At 39.4% G+C, this 25,580-nt stretch overlaps 1 protein-coding gene across 1 annotated transcript in view; it reads right to left on the reverse strand.

The window, feature by feature from the left end:
• Positions 1-25,580, reverse strand: part of CNTNAP2 (contactin associated protein 2) — a 2,776,229-nt gene that overhangs the window by 144,941 nt on the left and 2,605,708 nt on the right. Inside the window, exons 16-17 of the mRNA XM_069730166.1 lie at positions 14,561-14,731; positions 10,144-10,362 (exon numbers count right to left, since the gene is read on the reverse strand). Of these exons, the coding sequence (XP_069586267.1) occupies positions 10,144-10,362; positions 14,561-14,731 (390 nt within the window). The remainder of the gene's footprint in view (positions 1-10,143; positions 10,363-14,560; positions 14,732-25,580) is intronic.

Genomic DNA, 25,580 nt, shown 5'->3' on the forward strand with positions numbered 1-25,580 from the left:
TCTTCCTTATATGTGTGGGGGGTCCTTTGTTCTACATTCTTGTTTTTATCTATTTTTTATGTTATTGTTTTGATTATACTAATAAAAATTATTATTATAGTGATTTGGATCTTCTGCTTCCATTATTTATCGGATTTATACAGTTCTCAAATTCAGTCAGGAATAAAACACAAGGGGGTGAATTAGATTTCTGAAATCTCATAGCTTTTGCTGGTATTGCAAAAAGCAGCTTTTAATTTGCAAAAGAAGCAGCAAAAAAAATTGCATGTGAACATAGCGTTGTGAGCTTATCTTCTTGCAGCAGTGATCATGTTCTATAATATTAATAGGCAATACTTTAATTTCACTGGTAAAAGCTAAGTATAAGTGTTTAAAAATGTAAAAAATTAAAATCTTTTGCTTATCATTTATTAAAAAATGAAATTGTACTGCTTGTGTTGCCACCAAAAGGGAATAGTTAATTTGCAACCGTCATTAAGGCTCTTCTGCATTTTAATTTAGGTATCTATTACATAAGAAGTCCAGATGTTACTAACCGTGACTGGCAAGGATAGGACATATTAGGGTGAAATAAATGCAAAACAACCTCTAGATTTTTGGTGCCAGTTCCTGCATTAATTTGGTACTTCATCTAATCTCTTCCCTGCTGCAAACAGTTTATTACCAGCCTAAAAATGTACATTTGCTTCAATTATGAGCTCTCAACACAGAGGCGCCTTGATAATATTGCTATGATATTTTAATAACATTATCTGAACCTGGGTAGCATATGGCCAGTTTACGATGCCTTACAACCATGTCCTTGCCATGGGAAAATACTGTGGTGGTCTTGAACAATGAGTTGGAAACTCTGGAAATGTTATATTAATTTCTAGAATTTATTTTAAGTTTACATGCAAAAAGTCTTTAAAAATGAAAAATAAACCCCACACGAATCGAACACAAATATCACACACAAATGTAAGAGTCATGATAGAAGGAGGACAATGCAAAGAACCAAGGGTCTGGGCCATACTTCTAGGCTGGTTGGATGACAAAGTATATATTGGTATTGGATTGATGTGGTTTGGTTAGTAATACAACTTAACCCCTTCATGCTGCAGCCTTTTTTCATTTTTACGCTTCTGCTTTTTGCTCCCCTTCTTCCCAGAGCCTTAACTTTTCATTTTTCATCAATATGGCCACGTGAGGGCTTGCTTTTTGTGGGATGAATTGTAATTTTGAATCACACCATTTGAATGGCACTAGATTATGTACTTGAAAATGGGAAAAAATTCCAAGTGTGGTGAAATTTTTTAAAAAGTGCAATTCCACAAAGTTTTTGTGGATTTTTTTTACCATGTTCACCAAATGCTAAAACTGACCTACCATTATGATTCACCAGGTCATTAAGAGTTCGAGGATACCAAACATGTATAGGTTATTTTTTATTTAAATGGTGAAAAACATCCAAAGTTTGTTAAAAAAAAGCGTCATTTTGCAAGAGCTATAGCATTTCCTTTTTTCGTGATCTGGGGCCAGGCAAGGGCTTATTTTTTGTGTGCCAAGCTGACGTTTCTAATTATACTGTTTTGGTGTGGATGTGATCTTTTGGTTGCCTGTTATTGCATTGTAATGCAATGTTGCGGCGACCCAAAAAAACGTAATTCTGGGATTGTAAGTTTTTTTTTGCTACGCTGGTTACTGATCAGATTAATTTTTTTTAAATATTGATAGATCAGATGATTCTGGATGTTGCGATACTAAATATGTATATGTTTTTATTGTTTTATTTTGAATGGGGCAAATTGGGGGGTGATTTAAACTTTTATTTATTTTTTAAAATATTTTTTAAAACTTTTTTCACTTTTTGCATTCTTCAATAGTTTCCATGGGAGACTAGCAGCTGCTGTTGTCCGATCTCCTCAGCTACACACAGGCAATGATCAGATCGCCTGTGTGTAGCAGAAATGCTCACTTGCTATGAGCGTTGACCGGCGTGCGGTGCTCAGAGCAATCCGGCAATGACAACCACAGGGGTCTCCTGTGACATGGATGCCAAAGGGCAAGATTAGTGACACGCTTCTGGTGCGATCATATTAAATGCTGCTGTCAGAGATTGATAGCCGCATTTAACGGGATAACAGCTGTAAGTGGATCATGATTCCACTCGCGGCTGTTAGGGGCACATGTCAGCTGTTCAAAACAGGGAGGAACATGACATGTGCCGTACATGTACGGTGCATTTAGTGAAAGGGTTAAAAAGCACAAAAATGGAAATAGCTCAAAGAGCTATTTATCACTTGAGCAGAGATAGTGGAGTAATACAGTATTCTAGAATACTATCAAAGTAAAAAAAATTGAAAATAAAAAATGTAATATACCGGCACTCAAATCTCTGTGGATAAGAATATTATTAATTTATTTAGATAAAATGCGAGACAAACATTGGAATAAAAGAAAAAAAATGCTCTTATAAACAAAGTACTAAAATATGTAATTACATTAACCAATGCAAATATCAAAATATATACAGTGGATGGATAAAAGGCTACACACCCTGTTAAAATGAGTTTATCGGTAGGCAATTCTATAATAGGCGATCTTTGCCCACTCTTCCTTGCAGTAGTGCCTCAAATATGTTAGATTGTGATACATCTCCTAAATAATGCCCTCTTCAGGTTAATATACAGATTTTAATTGGATTCTGGTAAGGGCTCTGGCTGGGCCATTCCAAAACTTTGATCTTCTGCTGAAGCTATTTTTTGGGTAATTTGAAGATTTACTTAGGGTCTTAGTCATGATGAAAGGTGAAATTCCTCTTCATATTCAGCTTTTTAGTTGAAGGTTTCAGAATTGATTGATATATGGAACTGTTCATAATTCTTTCCACCTTGCTGAAGCCACAGTTCCAATTTGTGCCAAACAGCAAATCATAATGCTACCTCCACTATGCTTCACTGTGGATATGGTGTTCTTTAGGTGATGCCCAGTATTGATTTGTGCCAAACATACCTTTTGGAATTATGGCCAAAAAGTTCAACAATGGTCTCATCAGACTATAACATGTTTTCCCACATGCTTTTGCCAGCCTTGATGTAGATTTTAGCAAAGCATAACTGGGCTTGGATGTTTTACTTGTAAGAAAAAGCTTCCATTTTTCCACATTATCCCACAGTCCAGACATATGAGGAGTACAGGACATTGTTGTCAAATGCAGTACAATACCAGTACTGGCTAGAAATTACTGCAGCTCCTTTAATATTGCTGCCTCATTGACCAATTTTCTTCTTGACTTTCATCAATTTTTGAGGAACGTCCAGTTCTCAGTAATGTCACTGTTGTACCTAATTTAAGCTACTTCTTGATGATGTCTTCACAGTGTTTCATGGTATATCTAATGCCTTGGAAACATTTTCATACTTTTCTCCAGCTTGGTAATTTTCAACAGTTACCGTAGATCCTATTGCTATGTTGAAGGCTGTTTACGGATCATAGGATTTGCTGTAGAAAGCAACAAATGTCAGGCAAATCCTACTAGGACAGCTTCCACAAATTTTGGTTATGTTTCCAAAATGTAGACCTTTTCATTTAATAAATAAATTAGTTTTGTAATTTTTCTTAGTCTTTTTTCATTGTTTCTTCTCACATGCATGGAGGAAAGCCGTCTCTCTATGGTCACCTGCGGGTGGCTATCCTGTAGGTAAATGTACAAGCTTTTTTTCCTGCATTAGCGATATTAATTTGGAGATAGCATAGTTTAGGGATTATTGGAACCATGCAAGTGGAACCAGTACCGTTAGAAGATAGGTCTTTTTTCATCTTTATGCCACCTAATTTTAATAAGTAAAGTACTAGTACTTAAAATAAAATGTTTGTTTCTTTTTGTAAAAAGAACTTTATATATTATTCAGGCTCCAGTGAGAATACTAAAATCTGTTTAAACACACTAAGGTAATCCACTAAAATTTCTTCCAAATGCATCACCATATTAATAAGCAGACATGAAGAAAATAATGAAAATATATAACGTACCAAATGTAAAACAGAGAGCGCTCTTGGTTTCAGTAACTACAGTTTATGTTTTATTTTGAAATGCAAAATGACAATGGGATTTCTTTAGAGACTGATATTAAAAACTAGATTTGCATTATCTAGTCAAAATGCATTTTATAAAAAGTAGTGATGCTTTGTCTGAAAGCAACGGAGCATTATAGAGCCGAGTGACTTAATGTGTTTCTAAAAGGTTTTATGCTCATCTCAGTGTATCTTTGGGTAGAGAGTTTAAGTTCCCAACTTCCAGATTAATTTTGTGATTGTCGCTGCATTTTTCTACGCTCTACACTTTATCTATTTGTGGAGTTGAATTGTAAAGCTGAAAAATAGCATCAAATGTAACACAAAATCTTACAATCCACTGAATATGCATATTCCATTGTGTGGCTGTAGAAAAAGCATAATACATTAATATTGAAAATTGCCGTGATTGCCATGTACACAATCATTTGGCCTTTACTGTTAGTCAGAGCATAAACTTCGACGTTATCTCACAGAACTATGGCACTATAGCCGAGTGATACAGTGGAAACAGTTGAACAAAAGATTCTATACAATGTGACATCACATATGACTGTCTATAAAGTCCATGCTGAAGTAAGTAAAAATTAATGTTTTAGTTGAGCACATTTTCTGGAATGTATAAAAATATATTGTTTAGCCACAGCTAAACAAACCTACTTCTCATCTCTCATATCTTCCCTGTCTCACAACCCTAAACAGTTATTCAACACCTTCAACTCTCTCCTCCGTCCCCCAGCACCTCTTCCCTCCTCACTCATCTCAGCTTAAGACTTTGCCTCATTTTTCAAGCAGAAGATTGAGACCATCAGAGACAGTTTTAGTCGACAACCCCCGAGCCCTTCCTCCCAACTACCCAGCCCTCCATCTCCAAAACCAACTTCTCCACTATTACAGAAGATCGACTCTCTACTCTATTTTCAAGATCGCATCTCACCACCTGTGCACTTGACCTGATCCCTTCCCACTTCATCCCAAACCTCGCCACAGTCTTCATCCCAACTCTAACCTATCTCTTCAACCTATCACTAATAACTGGTGTTTTCCCCTCAAGCTTTAAACATGCCTCAATCACACCTATCCTCAAAAAGCCCTTTCTTGACCCATCCTCTGTATCTAGCTATCGCCCTATATCACTTCTCCCCTATGCCTCAAAACTACTGGAACAACACGTCCATCTTGAACTGTCCTCCCATCTATCTTCCTGCTCCCTTTTCGACCAATTACAATCAGGCTTCCGGTTACACCACTCCACTGAAACTGCCCTAATTAAGGTCACCAATGACCTATTAACTGCCGAGAGCAAGCGACACTACTCTATCCTCCTGCTCCTGGACCTGTCCTCTGCCTTTGACACAGTGGACCATTCCCTATTACTATAGACCCTCTCATCCCTTGGCATCACAGACTTGGCCCTATCCTGGATCTCGTCATACCTAACTGACCGAACATTCAGCGTCTCCCATTCACACACCACCTCCTCACCTCGCCCCCTATCTGTCATAGTCCCGCAAGGTTCAGTTTTAGGGCCCCTGCTCTTCTCCATTTACCCTTTTGGCCTGGGACAGCTCATAGAATCTCACAGTTTTCAGTATCATCTCTATGCTGATGACACACAGATCTACATCTCTGGACCAGATATCACCACCCTACTAAGCAGAATCCCTCAATGTCTATCCACTATTTCATCTTTCTTCTCCGCTAGATTTCTGAAACTTAACATGGACAAAACAGAATTCATTGTCTTTCCCCCATCTCACACGACCCCCCAACGAACCTATCCATTACAGTAAACGGCTGCCCACTCTCCCCAGTCCCACAAGCTCGCTGTCTCGGGGTAATCCTTGACACTGATCTCTCCTTAAAACCGCAAATCCAAGCCCTTTCCACTTCCTGTCACCTTCAACTCAAAAATATTTCACAGATCCGTACATTCCTAAACCAAGAATCTGCAAAAACCCTGTCCATGCCCTCATCATCTACCGCCTCGACTACTGTAACCTCCTGCTCTGTGGCCTCCCCTCGAACACTCTCGCACCCCTCCAATTTATTCTAATCCACCTGTCCCCCCGCTATTCCCTGACCTCCCCCCTCTGTCAATCCCTTCACTGGCTTCCCATTACCCAGAGACTCCAGTACAAAAGCCTAACCATGACATACAAAGCCATCCACAACCTGTCTCCTCCATACATCTGTGACCTCGTCTCCAGGTACTTTCCTGCACGCAACCTCCGATTCTCACAAGATCTCCTTCTCTATTCCCCTCTTATCTCCTCTTCCCACAATCGCATACAAGATTTCTCTCGCACATCACCCCTAATCTGGAACTCTCTACCACAACATATCAGACTCTCACCTACCATCGAAACATTAAAAAAGAACCTGAAGACCTACCTCTTCCGGCAAGCCTGCAACCTGCAGTAATCACAGATCAACCAAACCACTGCACGGCCAGCTCTATCCTTACCTACTGTATTCTCACCCATCCCTTGTAGATTGTAAGCCCTCGTGGGCAGGGTCCTCTCTCCTCCTGTACCAGTTGTGACTTGTATTGTTCAAGATTATTGTGCCTGTTTTTATTATGTATACCCCTCCTCACATGTAAAGCGCCATGGAATAAATGGCTCTATAATAATAAATAATAATATATATATATATATATATATAAAAAGAACTAAAATGTAATGAAATACTTAATTGAACAACCCTTACCAAAATTTCCCAGTCTTAGCAAAATATTTAGAATTAAGAGTCCTCAGTGGTTGATACCTTTTAATGGCTAACTGAAAAGATGGTAACAAATTGCAAGCTTCCGAGACTACTTAGGTCTCTTCATCAGGCATAGACTAAAATAAATTCTGACGAATCACATATTCATGCACAATACAGCCCAGAAAAAAATGCCATAGATAAGACAGGTGGCGTGAAACAGAACTACCATTATGTGAGAGTGCTAAAATGTTTATGTCCATAAATATTGGAATGGTTCATCAATTAAGGAATTTGCTCCTCAGACCATTGGGGTCATCACAACATAGAACCAGACTCCAATCAGAGGACAATAAAACATTCACACTCCTCATCTATGAACTGTTCCAATATTTAAGGACATAAACATTTTAGCACTCTCACATAATGGTAGTTCTGCTTCACGTCACCTGTCTTATCTATGGCATTTTTTTCTGGGCAATATTGTGCATAAATATGTGATTCTTCAGAATTTCTTTTAGTCTATGCTTGATGAAGAGACCTAAGTAGTCTCAAAAGCGTGCAATTTGTTACCATATTTTCAGTTAGCCATAAAAAGTATCAACCACTGAGAACTCTCAATTCTAAATATTTTTCTATCCACTGGCTAACACGGTACCAAGATATATATCTTTCCTGTACCAGTCTAAGGAATAACATTTCTCCTTGTGCAGAGTGACATAACTGACATTCCAGGGTATAGAGACTTATAGGCCATGAAATGCTCATCTGGGAAAATTAAATATGTGAATTGTGTCTTCAGAAAGAAAGAGGATTAATGGTGGGTGCACACGGTCAGCTAACGCTGCAGGCTGGAAGCTGCCTACTTGAGCAGTGTCCAACTGCAGTGTCCAGATGTTACAGCATACTGGATGGGATTTCAAGAAATTCAATGCCTGCCATGCGTCCACAGACGTCCATGGCTTACCTGCAGAGATGGACATGCAGCGCGTCTTTCCAGATCGCAGCATGTCTATTTATCTTGAGGAGATGCGAGTCTTTGCAAGATAAATTTCACTAGTACAATGTATTGAACGCAGTGAATCCACACGGTTCAATGAACACATGTGGAATCACCTGCGTCCAAAAGCCGCCAGTGCTTTGGACACAGCAAATATGTGCTGCATCCAAAGCCCTGCCAATTACTGAATGTCTGCACATATCCTTAAACTCTAGTGCCACCTTTTGGAAGTAGCAATCATAAAAAACAATATCGACCCTTTAAAGAGACTTTCCACATGACTTAGGATAAAAGCCAATCCAGAATCTCAATTTGCAGACACTTGTTTCGGGTTGCTGCCCCTCATTGGAGCAAAGCATGAGATCTGATTAGGTTGTATTAGTGGCCTCTGACTGGGGTCTAAGGTTTAATGTTTCTCCTTGCAGGAATGACATGCCTGACATGCCAGGGTAGGGAGACTTATAAGCCTTGCAATGTTCTTCTGAGAAGTTAAACATGCAAATCGTCTCCTCATAGAATGAGAGGAATTGAACTCTAGTGCATCCCATTTGAAGTAGCAATCCTAAAAGTTAATATCACTATTTAACGAGCCTTGCTTTTATCTTAAGTCATGTGGCAAGAGTTGTTAAAGGGCACCACTACAGCCTGTAGTCAGCTGTCTAGAAGAGCATACAGATGCTTCTCACAAAATTAGAATATCATCAAAAAGTTAATATATTTCAGTTCTTCCATACAAAAGTGAAACTCATATGTTATATAGAGTCATTGCAAACAGAGTGATCTCTTTCAAGTGTTTATTTCTGTTAATGTTGATGATTATGCCTTACAGCCAATGAAAACTCAAAAGTCATTATCTCAGTAAATTAGAATACTTTATAACACCAGCTTGAAAAATTATTTTAAAATCCAAATGTTGGCCTACTGAAATGTATGTTCAGTAAATGCACTCAATACTTGGTTAGGGCTCCTTTTGCATCAATTACTGCATCAATGCAGCGTGGCATGGAGGTGATCAGCCTGTGGCACTGCTGAGGTGTTATGGAAGACCAGGTTGCTTTGATAGCAGCCTTCAACTTGTCTGCATTGTTGGGTCTGGTGAATCATCTTCCTCTTGACAGAACAGGCGAGTTTGCTGGCCAATCAAGCACAGTGATACTGTTGATTTTAAACCAGGTTTTGGTACTTTTGGCAGTGTGGACAGATGCCAAGTCCTGCTGGAGAATTAAATTTCCATCTCCAAAAAGCTTGTCGGCAGAATGAAGTGCTCTAAAATTTCCTGGTAGGTGGCTGTGCTGTCTTTGGTCTTGATAAAACTCAGTGGACCTACACCACCAGATGACATGGCTCCCCAAACCATCACTGATTGTGGAAACTTCACACTAGACTTCAAGCAGCTTGGATTGTGTGCCTCTGCATTCTTCCTCCAGACTCTGGGACCTTGATTTCCAAATTAAATGCAAATTTTGCTTTCATCTGAAAACAACTACTTGGACAACTGAGCAACAGTTCTTTTTCTTAACAATCCTTTCAAGGCTGCGGTTATCCCAGTTGCGTGTGCACCTTTTCTACCACACTTTTTTTCTACTCAACCTTCCATTAACCTTCGTCCGGCTGAGTAGGTACAATTCTAACTATTCCGTTTTAAAATTGCAATAACTTTTTTTTTCGAAAAGCCGTAGAGGGCTGAAATTTCGTGACATCTCTGCAGTTTTGGTCCAGAATATATTGGCCAAATTTCAATAAAATATATATGAAGGTACAATTGTACCTCTGCAGCCTGTTAACGCTGTAAAATTATGCAGCCTGACGAAGGTTAATATGCTTGGATACAGCACTCTGTGCACAGCCAACTTCTTTAGCAATGACATTTTGTGGCTTACCCTACTTGTGGAGTGTGTCAGTGACTGCCTTCTGTACCTCTGTCAAGTCAGCATTCTTCCCCCTGATTGTGGAGCCTTCTGAAACAGACTAAGGGACCTTTTTAAACACTTAGCAAGCCTTTGCAGGTGTTTTTGTAAATTATAATCCAAAAGTCATTATCTCAGTAAATTAGAATAATTATTCTAATTTACTGAGATAATGACTTTTGGGTTTTCATTGGCTGTAAGCCATAATCATCAACATTAACAGAAATAAACACTTGAAATAGATCACTCTGTTTGTAATGACTGTATATACTATATGAGTTTCACTTTTTGTATTGAAGAACTGAAATAAATTAACTGTTTGATGATATTCTAATTTTGTGAGAAGCACCTGTATAATAGGAAAAACATCCTATCACATGCTCTTTCAGTCATCTGACCTCTGCAGCCAATAAAATATCCTTGTTTGCAAATGTTATTGTGTATGGATATATATGATCATGCTGTTCTTACCGACATAGAATTGACTGGTGAGTTCAAGTCTTGTGTGGCCATGAGTAGGAGCCTTGCGTATTTGAGGCGGGAGTTGATCAACCTGCAGTCTGGCTTCCTTAATATTCCTTTCTGCTCGCACTCGATGCCACTGGTCATCATTCAGTGGAGTGGAGGTGCCCACAATCAGCTCTACTGGACCATTGCCAACATCAAATGAAAATGACACCTCAGCATTTGCTGAATGAAGAAATACAAAAACAGTCTTAGTTTACGTCTTAAGAACAGTAGTAAATATAGTAGTCATAGAACATATCATGACTACTAAAAACTGTTCATCAATTCACCACATTCTAACAGATAATGAAGCATATGCCATCCTCATATGTTATTTACTGTGAATTCTGTATACAGGTTCCCAGGAAGGTCATAACTAGTGATGAGCGAATATACTCGTTACTTGAGATTTCCCGAGCACGCTCAGGTGACCTCCGAGTGTTTTTTAGTGCTCAGAGATTTAGTTTTCATCGCTGCAGCTGAATGATTTACATCTGTTAGCCAGCATAAGTACATGTGGGGCCTGGTTGCTAGGAAATCCCCACATGTTATCAAGCTGGCTAAGAGATGTAAATCATTCAGCTGAGGTAAGGAAAACTAAATCTCCGAGCACTAAAAAATACTCGGAGGCCACCTGAGCGTTCTCGGGAAATCTTGAGTAACGAGTATATTCGCTAATCACTAGTCATAACTAGTGCAGTCTTGGACCTGAATGTAAGAAGCAGAAGCTAGAAGACTATTAAGTGGGACAAAACACATGACAGTTTGGGTATTAAATCCTAGTTAGCTTTTGGAAATAAGTTATCCAAAGGGTCTTAATTTCGGGAGATGGTAGATGGAAGGGAGCTTCCATGATTCATGTGTGGCTGTATAAAGGTGGTATGTAATCATGATATGCAGAGTTAACTTTCCAAATGTTTCCATTACGTTTATATCCTATAATGTAAATGAATCTCATGGCGGGATTCTTTCTTGTTAGATAGTTGAGTCCACGAGCTTTGAGCTACATTTTTGATAAGCTGCGTTTAATAGAAAAAGCATTGCCTAAAAGGAGTTCATCGAGGGCTCTATCGCCGCTGGAGGGGAAAATTCCAATCCACAATGGATTTAATCCAGTAATTTTCTGAGATGTATAATTTATTCATATGTTTATTTCCCTTTGCAGGACTCTTGAATATCTCTATATATTGAGGTCTTTATGCAAATAATAAAAAAAATTTCATGGCTTTTTCTATAAATCAGCCAAGCAGTAACGCTTAAATACAAATGTATTATTGTGCAGGGCAATTTCTCAGCTTCTCTATAGTTATGTATTTTTTTTCATTTTTACTGCCTAAAAATATGATAAGAGGGAAGGAATTCTCAGCAGTGAAATCTAGAATTTCATTGGTCTGTAGCTAATAAAGACTTGTCACAGGTCCCTTCCATGCCTCTTCATTTTATACCCTTATCTCTAAAAGCCATGCAGGATACTAACTGAGAGAACAGTGAGTTCAGTTCACACATCACTGTCATGAAGATTCCGAGTAATACAGATTCAATCACATCATCATCTGACACTCAGCAGAATTGCAGTTTGTGTGTATACGCGTGGGTTTTGGTTTATTTAAGCCATGAAGAAATGACACATTGCAGTGGGTTTAGAAGAAATAAAATATATATTATTAATATCGTTAAATTGCTATGGCCCTATTCATTAAAAAATGACAATTTATTAAATTTATAAATTTGTAGACTCTTTTTCTATAATAAATTACAAATGACCTAGCATTATGATTGGTAAATCCCTTAGCTGAAAATGGAAAGCGGCCATGGGATCAGAAGACTAGGCTATTTTTAAATTACATTGCTGAATGAAATTGTAAGAAAAACATTTGATCCAGCACAAATTATTCTGTAGTAAATACTTCATTTTTTTTCTAGTAGCCATTCATGAAAAATTCAAAGAAGCAGCAAACATTGCTATATACGGCACCACTCCAACCTGATAAGGAAAAAAAACAGGGAGAAAGCTACTAGTTTGCATGTTTATGCTTAGAGTGATCCAGGATCTTCCTCCCTGCTTATTCATATGAAGCTGAAGTAGTTTACAGTTATGCTTGTTGCTTCCTTAATTTTTTAATATATTGTAAATAAATATGTTGCTATTATAGAAAAAGCATGTTCCAACTGACAGGTTCCCTTCAAATTGGGGTAAAAAGGAGGTGATTATTTAAATTCCTTCAGATAAGATGACAGATGGCTGGTAAATAAAGTTGGTCTTGAAAGGTGATGAATGAATGAAGAATGTGGCTGAATGTGTCCAAACTCACAGGTATGATATGGAAGGACATGCAATTTGGACTTCAATCAAGAAACATGCCAATGTGACCCCCATAATTAACTATTTGTAGGTTATACCAAGGTTAAAGGAGTTGTCCAAGCAAAAAGGAAAGTTCCCCAAGGACTTGGGAGCTGTTGAAAATAAACTAAGTGATAATCACCTACTGTCATCCAAATGAATACAGCACAGGCTGCTCTATGGTCTGCACTGACACAGAAAAAAATGGAGATGTTACAGTTTTACTAGCAGCTTAGGTGACTTGAGCAACATAACAATAGATTTTTTGATGACAAGTTGCTCAAGTCATGTGACTGCTGCAGCCAATCACAGACCACAGCGGTCCCGAAACTGTGATTTCTTCTCCTGTGTCAGTGCAGACTACAGAGTGAGTGACCCGTGCTGCATCCAGGTGGGTGCCAGTAGATGAGCAACGCTTAGGGCAGGGGTCCCCAATTCCAGTCCTCAAGGCCCACCAACATGTCATGTTTTCAGGATTTCCTTAGTCTTGCCCAGGTAATAATTGCATCACCTGTGCAATGCAAAGGAAATCCTGAAAACATGACCTGTTGGTGGGCCTTGAGGACTGGAGTTGGGGACCCCTGGCTTAGGGTATTAATTTATAGAGCATCGCACCCCAGGGGAACTTTTCTTTATGCCCTAGCTCAGCTAGGAACTATGTGTTTCGGCTGACTTGTCCACAGCTGGTCCTAGGCTATCTTCACCCTTTGACTGACATTTGTCTGTACACATAAGAAAAGATATGTCAGGTAACTGGAGTGGGGAGGGTAAAAGCTGGGCAGGGACTAGATAGTCAAGACACACAGCTCCTGGCAGCAATGTTTCAGAGTAAAACCTAACTGGATACGATTACATTGCCAATGGCTGATTCATCTGTCCAATGGTTCTGGCAACACGATTCTGATGACAGGTTCCCTTTAACATTCACTATTCAGAGCCAGAAACAAAAGTTATTTTTTTTGTCTCTGACAATCTCTAAAAAGGTAACTAGTCACCTAATTCATGCTGACCAAACCGATTTCAGCCAGGTTTTCTTTACTCTGAAATGCTCCAGTGTTTCTGAGAAAGTATAGTTTGAAGATCTGGCCGACTAGCTTAGCAATACACTAGTGGCCAAAATTGTGGATACACGTACTGTAGATGAGACTAGTCAGGCCCTCCTGGCCTTCTTCTCCTAGCACCGTTACAGGCGATTAACAGGACTCTCCCATAGCAAAAGACCTGTTAATCACCTGTTGGAGTGTTGTTGAAGAGTAAAGAAACTTTTTTATTAACTATTTTTTTCCAGGATGAAAAGTTACGAAACTTTGCAAATTGCTTTCTTCATGTGTCTTCATTCCTGTAAAAAATGTGCACGGCTTCCAACTCCTTGCTGTTCCCCAGTTTGCCTGCCTTTAGCTACATTAATATCATTTGGAGTACAAATAATGGCAGTGAAATGGTCAGCTCAGAACCTGTGTCGCTAACTTTGGGAATCGGCCTGACGCAGTAGGTTGCTCTGATAAGCACCACATTCAGAGGAGAAGACCGGTGCTGACCATTTCACTACAATCATCTGTACTCCAAATGAGTATGTTCTGATACAATTGCAGCTAAAGGCAGGTAACTATATTGGGGAAAGGAAGAGTTTGGAAGTTACTTACATGCAATTTTTTTTTACAGGCAAATTCCCCCAAAAAGTGATTTGCAAAGATTCCTAACTTTCCATATTGGACAAAACTACAAAAAAACTTTAATTATTTTTTAATAATTACTGATTTTTTTATTACACAAATGAATACAAAGTCCTCAATAAAGAATTCAAGGTGTTTAAAGTCAAATTCCCCCATTATAGATCTGATGGCGAATCTGTCGGGTGTGCTTAAAAAAAACAGGTCTGATCCATTTAGACCCTACTTTGAAGCAAAGAGTATTTTCTGCTAACAACTTAGTGTATTTTATGCTGCATTTTATGGGAGTGATACAATTATTCAGGTGTGAGTAGTTTTTTTTAAGTCTTGTAACAACAGTTTATTATATATCTCATGTGAACCAACTTACATTTTAGCTCAATTTTAATAAAGTCAGTGTTTCCTCTATTTTCCACAAAAACGCCGTCGGGGGCAGAAGTTTTAAAGTAGAAAGAGATGTCAGCGCTGGTCTCTCCTTGGAATGTGGAGAAGTGGAGGAAGGAGTTGGGTGCAATAAAAGAGACTGCATTCCAATAATTTTCTGAAAATTGAAGCAAACACAAAAAAATTCACATTATAAGAATGAGAAGCAATACATCTACATACAGTTTATTATTCTTAAAAGTTATGACCAGATGCTTGTATCTAGTCTGCCATATATATTGATTAGGTAAGACTGTGGTTTACAGTGTTCGGCATAAATAAGTACACCTCCTTTGAAAAGTAAGATTTGAATCAATATCAGACTCAAGTCTGAGTTTCATAGAACATTTTTAACTCATAACATGAAAATAAGGTTCGTATAACTTTCACTATGAAATCTTTAGTTTTATTCAAATTAGTGGATGCAAAATGAATACACTCCACATCATAAACTACTACATCTAGTATTTTGTATGAACTCCATGATTTTTAAGGGCAGCACCGAGTCTTCTATAGGCATGGAATAAACAAATTGGCGACACATTGCAACATCTACAGGTCCTTCTCAAAAAATTAGCATATAGTGTTAAATTTCATTATTTACCATAATGTAATGATTACAATTAAACTTTTATATATTATAGATTCATTATCCACCAACTGAAATTTGTCAGGTCTTTTATTGTTTTAATACTGATGATTTTGGCATACAACTCCTGATAACCCAAAAAACCTGTCTCAATAAATTAGCATATTTCACCCATCCAATCAAATAAAAGTGTTTTTTAATAACAAACAAAAAAACCATCAAATAATAATGTTCAGTTATGCACTCAATACTTGGTCGGGAATCCTTTGGCAGAAATGACTGCTTGAATGCGGCGTGGCATGGAGGCAATCAGCCTGTGACACTGCTGAGATGTTATGGAGGCCCAGGATGCTTCAATAGCGGCCTTAAGCTCATCCAGAGTGTTGGGTCTTGCGTCTCTCAACTTTCTCTTCACAATATCCCACAGATTCTCTATGGGGTTCAGGTCAGGAGAGTTGGCAGGCCAATTGAGCACAGTAATACCATGGTCAGTAAACCATTTACCAGTGGTTTTGGCACTGTGAGCAGGTGCCAGGTCAGCATGAAGTGCTCCAAAATCTCCTGATAGCTAGCTGCATTGACCCTGCCCTTGATGAAACACAGTGGACCAACACCAGCAGCTGACATGGCACCCCACACCATCACTGACTGTGGGTACTTGACACTGGACTTCAGGCATTTTGGCATTTCCTTCTCCCCAGTCTTCCTCCAGACTCTGGCACCTTGATTTCCGAATGACATGCAAAATTTGCTTTCATCAGAAAAAAGTACTTGGGACCACTTAGCAACAGTCCAGTGCTGCTTCTCTGTAGCCCAGGTCAGGCGCCTCTGCCGCTGTTTATGGTTCAAAAGTGGCTTTACCTGGGGAATGCGGCACCTGTAGCCCATTTCCTGCACACGCCTGTGCACGGTGGCTCTGGATGTTTCCACACCAGACTCAGTCCACTGCTTCCTCAGGTTCCCCAAGGTCTGGAATCGGTCCTTCTCCACAATCTTCCTCAAGGTCCGGTCTCCTCTTCTCGTTGTACAGCGTTTTCTGCCACATTGTTTCCTTCCAACAGACTTACCATTGAGGTGCCTTGATACAGCACTCTGGGAACAGCCTATTTGTTGAGAAATTTCTTTCTGGGTCTTACCCTCTTGCTTGAGGGTGTCAATGATGGCCTTCTTGACATCTGTCAGGTCGCTAGTCTTACCCATGATGGGGGTTTTGAGTAATGAACCAGGCAGGGAGTTTATAAAAGCCTCAGGTATCTTTTGCATGTGTTTAGAGTTAATTAGTTGATTCAGAAGATTAGGGTAATAGGTCGTTTAGAGAACCTTTTCTTGATATGCTAATTTATTGAGACAGGTTTTTTGGGTTATCAGGAGTTGTATGCCAAAATCATCAGTATTAAAACAATAAAAGACCTGACAAATTTCAGTTGGTGGATAATGAATCTATAATATATGAAAGTTTAATTGTAATCATTACATTATGGTAAATAATGAAATTTAACACTATATGCTAATTTTTTGAGAAGGACCTGTATCTTTTTCTATTGTCCAAGAATAACCTCCTTTAGAGCCTTGATGATGGATGGAGAGTGATGACAACTTGTCTCTTCAGAATCCCCCATTTCCTACATTTCATTTATGGTATCATGAATTCACAGATGTGCTGCTCTACATGAAAAGTTTGATAAACATGCTAATCATTTGCAAATAATGAGAAAATGAAAAAGAAAATTTTGAAAACATGTCGATTTATTCAGTATTGAGTATGAGCACCACATGCAGAAATAACCACATGACATGAATCTGTCTTCTAGAGACTCAACAGAGTTTGTCTATTCTTCACCCAGTTTTTATTTTTAGCTTTCTGCACATGTTTGCTTGAATTATTGACAATGTTTCAACCTACAAAATAATATTAATGATAATGTTTAATAATTGAATGTGTAATAATAGATTTCTTATACACCTGACTATAATCCAATAAAATCCCTGACAGTGCAAGTGTACCTACAAAAAATGATGTTTTGATGGCGTAATGTCACGACTCATCTGCCGTGTGACTCGGGACCAGGGGCTCCTTCCCTGTCCCTAACACTAGGTGGTGCCCTAGTTTGCTCTATTCCCCAAGATACTTCTGAAGGTGAAGATGCCGAGGCCATCACCCTTGCCTTATGTCCTGAATCATCCCTCCGTCTGTTCCTTTCCCCCACCCAGGGAAGAGGGGAGCTGTTGGGCACCGCAGTACACCAACCGGACGAACAAGGCAACACAAACAAGGGGAAAATACCAGGCATACAAATATTCACTCACATGTATCAGGGGAATGCATTGGGGAATGGAGGATGGTGAAGAGTAAGAGGAAGGAAGGGAATTATCACACTTAACCCACGCAACAGTCACAAATAACTCCTTCAAACACCTTCTCATATAATCACCAAAAATACCTCTCCTCCAAGCCAGGCAGCATAAGCTAGCTCTGGCCATGTGTGTCAGTCAGGGCGAATATTATATAGGGGATAGGAGTGGCTAACAGATCTCAGCTGAGAGCTTAAACTCCCAGGGCTCCAAACATGGCCGATTAACCCCTATTTTGCCAAAAGGAATAAACACCATGTAAAAAGAAGGGGAAGTGCTTCTTTTCAGCGCAGGAGTAGAAGCAATGAGACACTGCGGTCTTCTGGCTCCTCTCTGTTGCGTTAACCCCGTGACACATAGGATGTTCATACCAAATATTGATTTGATTTAGATTTCTCTTTTGTTTATTCATTTAGTGTTTTGTTACTTTTAAAAATCATTGCTAGCATTTGTACACACCTGCTTAAAACCCACACGCACACACGTACACACTCACACCCACACATTTGAAGAACTTTGTGCAGATGTTGTAAATAGTATTTTACAATCAGTATGCATTGTTGCATTCATCATTTCAGTTTTGCTTGGTGGTAAAATTGCAGAAATCATATTATAAGCCTTGGCTGAAATAAAATTACAAAAGTTTTCATTTGAAAATGTTACTTTTATATCTTAGGCTCAATGAATCAGTTTTCAAACCACTCAGATACAGATGTGTCAGTAAAATGAATGGGTTCAGAATATAGCAACAGGATCCTTGCTATAACTCTTTCCTTACTCAAAATTATAATCTGAATGTGGAACCTTGGACTATGCTTAGCACCTGTGATGCGTGCAAATAATCTTTTATTTCATTCCAAACCAACTGTTCTCATCTGTCCGTCCAAAATGCAAGAGCGAGAAGAATAAAAGCAGAGCTCATTTTTATGTCATTTGTATTTTATGTTGACCTAGCTTGGAAGAAAATATCAATTTGATGCAGAAGCTTTAAATCACCTAAACCTTATCATAAAGTCGACCACAGATGGATGTTGTGACTTGTTCATTTTCAGTTTTATGATCGTTTTAAACTTGTTTTTGAAAGATCATATTTGTTTCTTAAAAAGAAAAAAAGACTTAAAAAGGCTCGCAGCCAAGGTTACCATGTGACACCAATTGCCAAGATTATCTCCCAAAATACAGAAAATACATAGCATATCAAGAACCCTGTCTTTGTGAAACAGTAAAACAATCCATTTTCTGTAGCTTTATTAAATGACTGTTTCATGATACAATAGAACTTTGCTCTGGTTATAGGATCCATTATCTACTCAAGCCAACTGATACACTTCACATTTTAAAAGGAATACTTTATCAGAAAATAACATATTTTTAAATCAGGTTTTTGTGATACACATATTTTTAAACATTTTTTGTAATTTTTTTTTAATTATTTTAAATTACAAATAAAAATGACTAATCCTGCCATTTTCTCACTGGCCATTAATGGCTTTTTCAGATTTAAACTAAACTAGCTGAAGAGCCCGGCTTTGCCTGGGCATAGTAAATATTTGTGGTTAGTTATAGCACCTCACTTCTCTTATTTTCCCATCACGCCTCTCATTTTCCCAATCACATCTTTCATTTTCCCCCTCACAGCTCTCATTTTCTCCCTCACACCTCTCATTTTCTCCCTCACTCCTCTCATTCCCCCCTAACACTTGTCATTTCGACCTCACATCTGTCATTTTCCGATCACTCCACTATTTTCCCTCACTCTTCTCATTTTGCACTCACACCTTTTCATTTTCACCTCACACCTCTCATTTTCACCTCAGTATATACATGTTTGTCATCTCCCTTATATATAGTATACACCTGTATGTCATCTCCTGTATATAGTATATACCTGTATGTCATCTCCCCTGTATATAGTATATACCTGCTGTGTGTCATCTCCCCTGTATATAGTATATACCTGTATGTCATCTCCTCCCATATATAGTATATACCTGTATGTCATCTCCTCCTATATATAATATATACGTGTATGTCATCTCCTCCTATATATAGTATATACCTGTGTGTCATCTCCTTCTATATATAGTATATACCTGTATGTCATCTCCTCCTGTATATAGTATATACCTGTGTGTCATCTCCCCTGTATATAGTATATATCTGTAGGTAATCTGCTCCTGTATATAGTATATACCTGTGTGTCATCTCCTCCTGTATATAGTATATACCTGTATGTCATCTCCTCCTGTATATAGTATGTACCTGTATGTCATCTCCTCCTCTATATAGTATATACCTGTGTGTCATCTCTCCTGTATATAGTATATATCTGTGTGTCATCTCCCCTGTATATAGTATATACCTGTGTGATCTCCTGTATTAGACCTCGTTAACACGTTATTTACTCATTATTTTTACCTCAGTATTTGTAAGATAAATTGGCAGCCTGATAAATCCTCAGCCAACAGGAAGCCCTCCCCCTGGCAGTATATATTAGCTCACACATACACATAATAGACAGGTCATGTGACTGACAGCTGCTGTATTTCCTATATGGTACATTTGTTGCTCTTGTAGTTTGTCTGCTTATTAATCAGATTTTTATTTTTGAAGGCTAATACCAGACTTGTGTGTGTTTTAGGGCGAGTTTCGTTTGTCAAGTTGTGTGTGTTGAGTTGTGTGTGGCGACATGCATGTAGCGACTTTTGTGAGATGAGTTTTGTGTGGCAACATGCGTGTAGCAACTTTTTGTGTGTGACAGGTTAGTGTAGCAAGTTGTGTGCAGCAAGTTTTGCGCATGGCGAGTTTTGCGCATAGTGAGTTTTATGTCTGGTGCCTTTTGAGTATGTGCAAGTTTTGTGTGAGGCAACTTTTGCATGTGTTGCAAATTTTGTGCATGTTGCAATTTTTCCGCGTGTGCAAGTTTTGCGTGTGGCGAGTTTTCCATGAGGTGAGTTTTGCACTTGTGGCGAGTTTTGCGTGAGCCTAGTTTTTGCATGTGGCGAGTTTTGCGCGTGGCGAGTTTTGAGCGGCGACTTTTGTGTTTCGACTTTTATGTGGCGAGGTTGGTGTATGTGTGGTGAAATGTGTGCTGAGGGTGGTATATGTGTTCAAGCACGTGGTAGTGTGTGGCGCATTTTGTGTGTGTGTTCATATCCCCGTGTGTGGTGAGTATCCCATGTCGGGGCCCCACCTTAGCAACTGATCAGTATATACTCTTTTGCGCCATCGTTCTCATTCTTTAAGTCCCCCTTGTTCACATCTGGCAGCTGTCAATTTGCCTCCAACACTTTTCCTTTCACTTTTCCCCATTATGTAGATAGGGGAAAAATAGATTGGTGAATTGGAAAGCGCGGAGTTAAAATTTCACCTCAGAACATAGCCTATGGCGCTCTCAGGGTCCAGACGTGTGACTGTGCAAAATTTTGTGGCTGTAGCTGCGACGCCTCCAACACTTTTCCTTTCACTTTTTTCCCCATTATGTAGATAGGGGCAACATTGTTTGGTGAATTGGAAAGCGCATGGTTAAAATTTCACCTCACAACGTAGGCTATGACGCTCTCAGGGTCCAGACGTGTGACTGTGCAAAATTTTGTTTCTGTAGCTGCGACGCCTCCAACACTTTTCCTTTCACTTTTTTCCCCATTATGTAGATAGGGGCAAAATTGTTTGGTGAATTGGAAAGCGCGGGGTTAAAATTTCACCTCTGAACATAGCCTATGACGCTCTCAGGGTCCAGACGTGTGACTGTGCAAAATTTTGTTGCTGTAGCTGCGACGCTTCCAACACTTTTCCTTTCACTTTTTTCCCCATTATGTAGATAGGGGCCAAATTGTTTGGTGAATTGGAACGCGCGGGGTTAAAATTTCGCCTCACGACATAGCCTATGACGCTCTCGGGGTCCAGACGTGTGACTGTGCAAAATTTTGTGGCTGTAGCTGCGACGGTGCAGATGCCAATCCCGGACATACACACATACACACACACACACATTCAGCTTTATATAGTAGATGTCCATAGAGAGTTTATAGCAGGCTCCTTACAACTGAAGTCAGGATTACAATGACAACTAACACCTCTATACACAGCTGACAACCCAGGATCCACCAATCACAATAGGCAATGACAGAGCTCCCCCTGATCCCACCTCCCTTTAAACTTTTAAAGTGACCTTTGCACTTGCTCATTAGATGCTTGAATACAAAAGATTTCCTGAAATTGGAAAGTAGAGTCTAAAAAGCTCCAGTAGCCAGTGTGAAAATTACAAGGTCAAGTGAGATTGATTGTCCAACTATAGAATTCAAGGAAGTCCTGGCACTCACATACTGATGATACTAATCAGGCTATTTATCCAATAAACACATAAATTGAATTAGGACATGTTTCAGCCCATCCCAGGCTTTCATCAACATGAAATGTGTCTTAATTGGATCTATGTGTTTTTTGGATTAATAGCCTGATTCATCAGTATGCGAGTGTCAGGACCTCATTGAATTCTATACATTGCATTTTCCTTGAGTATCAGTTCACACAGAGTGCTGAACCACCTGTGAGATATGGGAAAATGATATGATTTTGATATCTGATAGAATTCCCTGTCAGATGCTGCGGCCCAAAAATACTTGCTCCAAACTCAGCCTGCATCCTTGGCATTCCCCCAGGCCAAAAGGCAAGTCAAATACACGTTATACAATGGGACCTCATAATCCAGCGAAGTCATTTCCTTGGACAGAGCAGATCAATGTTCTTTAATGCTTCTTTAATTAGCCCAAGCAAATAGGCATTTGAAGCTCTATCCAGGGGGGCCCGAAATGCATAGACCCTGTGCCTCCTAGCACCAAGTTCACAATTATCACAGGGGTGTGAATTCTTGTGCAGGACCAGCCAACTGGACTCCTTTGTTTGACTCAGGCAGACATTGTGGAACTACAAATCCCAAACCAGCACAAGTCTCTGAGATATTGAAACTGGAAAATAACCTATAATAACAGAATGCAATATCTCTGAGCATAGCCGAGCACATAATCAGAATCAGCATTCCTTACCGCACACGCCCGTCCCCTGCAGCCACCTGTAGAACTCTGCGCTATTGAATTATAAAGCATAGCTACCAGGAATTACATACGGTAAGTATATTAGAGTGATATCACACAAAATAGTTAATAAATAACATTCCCTACATGACTACTTTACATCAGCACAATTTTTGAAACATAGGTTTTTTTTTAGGAAATTATAAGGGTTAAAAGTTGACCAGTGATTTCTCATTTTTATAACAAAATTAGCAAAATCATTTTTTAGGGACCACCTCATATTTGAAGTGACATTAAGGGGCCTATATGACAGAAAATACCCAAAAGTGACACCATTCTAAAACCTTCACCCCTCACGGTGCTCAAAACCACATTCATGAACTTTATCAACCCTTCAGGTGCTTCACAGGAATTTTTGGAATGTGGAAGGAAAAAATAAACATTTGCTTTTCTTTCACAAAGATTTTCACTTACACTTATTTTTTTTTCACTTTTGCAAGGGTAGCAGGAGAAATGGACCATACAATTTGTTTTGCAATTTCTCCTGGGCATGCCTATATCCCTTATGTGTGGGAAAGCCACTGTTTGTGCGCATGGCAGGGCTCGGAAGGGAAGGAGCACCATTTCACTTTTTGAATGTAAAATTTGCTGGCATAATTAGCGGACACCATGTCTTGTTTGGAGAGCCCCTGATGTGCATAAACAGTGGAAACCCCCAACAAGTGACACCATTTTGGAAACCAGACCCCTTGGGGAACTTATCTAGATGTGTATTGAGCACCTTGAACCCACAGGTGCTTCACAGAAGTTTATAATGTTAAGCTGTGAAAATAACAAATTCACATTTTTCCCAGAAAAATCTTTTTTAGCTCCAAATTGAGTATTTTTACAAGGGAAACAGGAGAAAATAGACCCCAAAATTTTCTGTGCAATTTCTCCTTAGTTCACCAATACTGCACGTCGTCGAAAACTACTTTTGAGGCATAGTACAAAGCTCAGAAGGGAAGAAACACCATACTACAGTGCAAATTTTGCTGTGTAATGTGCTGCTGCAGTGCAGTATAGTACAACCTCCACCAGGGGGTGCTGGTGAGAGAAGAGAGGTTGTACAAACAGCATAGCAACAATGAACAGCAGCACAGGTGCCACAGGTAATGAAAGAGAAGTCAGACAAGCCAAGGTCATACACAGAGAGGTCAGCGCAGTACATAGGGGCAGTCAGAAGAATAGTCAGGGACAAGCAAGAAATCAGAGCCTACCGGTAACATGGTAACCAAAACATGAGATGCAAGACGAAGTCTGGGTACAAGCCAGAGTCGAAGCCAGATGGGGAGCGTGGTATCAGAGACGGAAAACAAGGAGCGAAGTCCAGAGATCAGATCGAGTCATACATGGGTACAGGCAGTCAGAGGCACAAGGATCACTAATACAAGTAAACAGGTCAGGGGCTCAAGCCAGAGAGCATGAACTATAGCTGAAACTGTCCACAGGCTGCAGAGGACTGAAATAGCCCAGCCAGCTTCAAAGCGAGGCAGAGGGGATTAACTCCCACATGACCAGTCCAGAGACAAGGCAGCTGAAAACAAACTCAGGACTGGATCATGACATGCTGCACTTATTTGAGGGTGCCATGTTTCATTGGCAGAAACCCTGAGGTGCCAACACAGTGACCCCATTTTACAAACTAAACCTCTCAATGAATTCAGACTTTTATACCATTGAGCAGTGAAGATAAAATAATTTACATTTTTACCACCAAGATTGTGTGTTAGCTCCAAGTTTTACATTTTTATACTTGGAAATGGTTAAAAATGGCACCAAAATTTGTCCCATCATTTCTATCAACGTGGCAATACCACTTATGGTGGTTGTACAGTACTACTTAGCCATATGGAGAAACTCGGGAGGGACGGAGCACTATTTGCCTCCTGCAGCACAGATTTTCCTAAAATAGTTTGTGGATTCCATATAAAGAGCCCCTAAGTGCTAGAAAAGCAGAACCCCCTCCCTCCCGAAGTGACCCCATTTTGGAAATTATAACCCTTTGAGAATTTATCTACAGATGTAGTGACGATTTTGACTCCATGGGTGTTTTCCAGAAACAAGCAGCAGTGGATGTTGCTGATTGAAAATTGCAAACTGCTGTTGTAGTGACCAGTACATCGTAGGGACCAGTACGTTATGTCCAGCTCATACTTCTGGAGACACGCACCTGTAAATTAAGCTGGCTCCCATCACTACAGAAATGTCAAACATGTGGGGCTAAATGTGGTTTAGACACACTGGGGCTCAGAAGGGAGGGAGGACATTTGGATTTGGGAGTGGAGAATTTGCTGAATTTCTTTTTGGGGGAAAGGAGCCATTTAGCTTTTCCAGAGCCTTTGTGCTACCAGTAACGTGGAAGCCCCCTATATTTCTGTTAACAGATGATGGACCTGAGTAAGGGCTTGCTTTTTTGTTGATTGAGTTGAAGCTTTTATTAGGAACATTTTACATAACATTTATGATCACATTTATCTGGCACTCTACGCTGAGTACTTACATCTGGGTTTCCATCTAAATCTCCTAATGACGTGACAGATGAAACCCCAATGGATTTATTCACTATAATGAAGCAGCATAGTTACCCTGAACTATGTCTGGTCTCTGTTCTACGGTGTCCTACTTTTCAGAAGTGCACAAAACTGAGGTTGACGGCACTTTTATGCAATCCTAAAAAGATGGACACCGCTGGATCACAGGTCAGACAGCATCCACAGTACCTTCATCTGCCTCATTATAGGGAATCTTCCACCGGAGTTTCATCTGAATCACGTGTTTTAGAGATTTACACAGAAACCCCTGTGTCAGCGCTCAGAGCAGAGATCAGGATAAATGCACCGAGCTCGATCTTTGGGAGAGAGAATGAAAAAACTAACAGCATGTGGAGAATTAGTTTTATTTACTTTTTACGCCATTCCGGTATAAGTGATTAAGTGACTTTATTCTTCGGG

Source organism: Ranitomeya imitator, chromosome 6 (assembly GCF_032444005.1).
Source record: "Ranitomeya imitator isolate aRanImi1 chromosome 6, aRanImi1.pri, whole genome shotgun sequence".
Taxonomy (NCBI): Eukaryota; Metazoa; Chordata; class Amphibia; order Anura; family Dendrobatidae; genus Ranitomeya; species Ranitomeya imitator.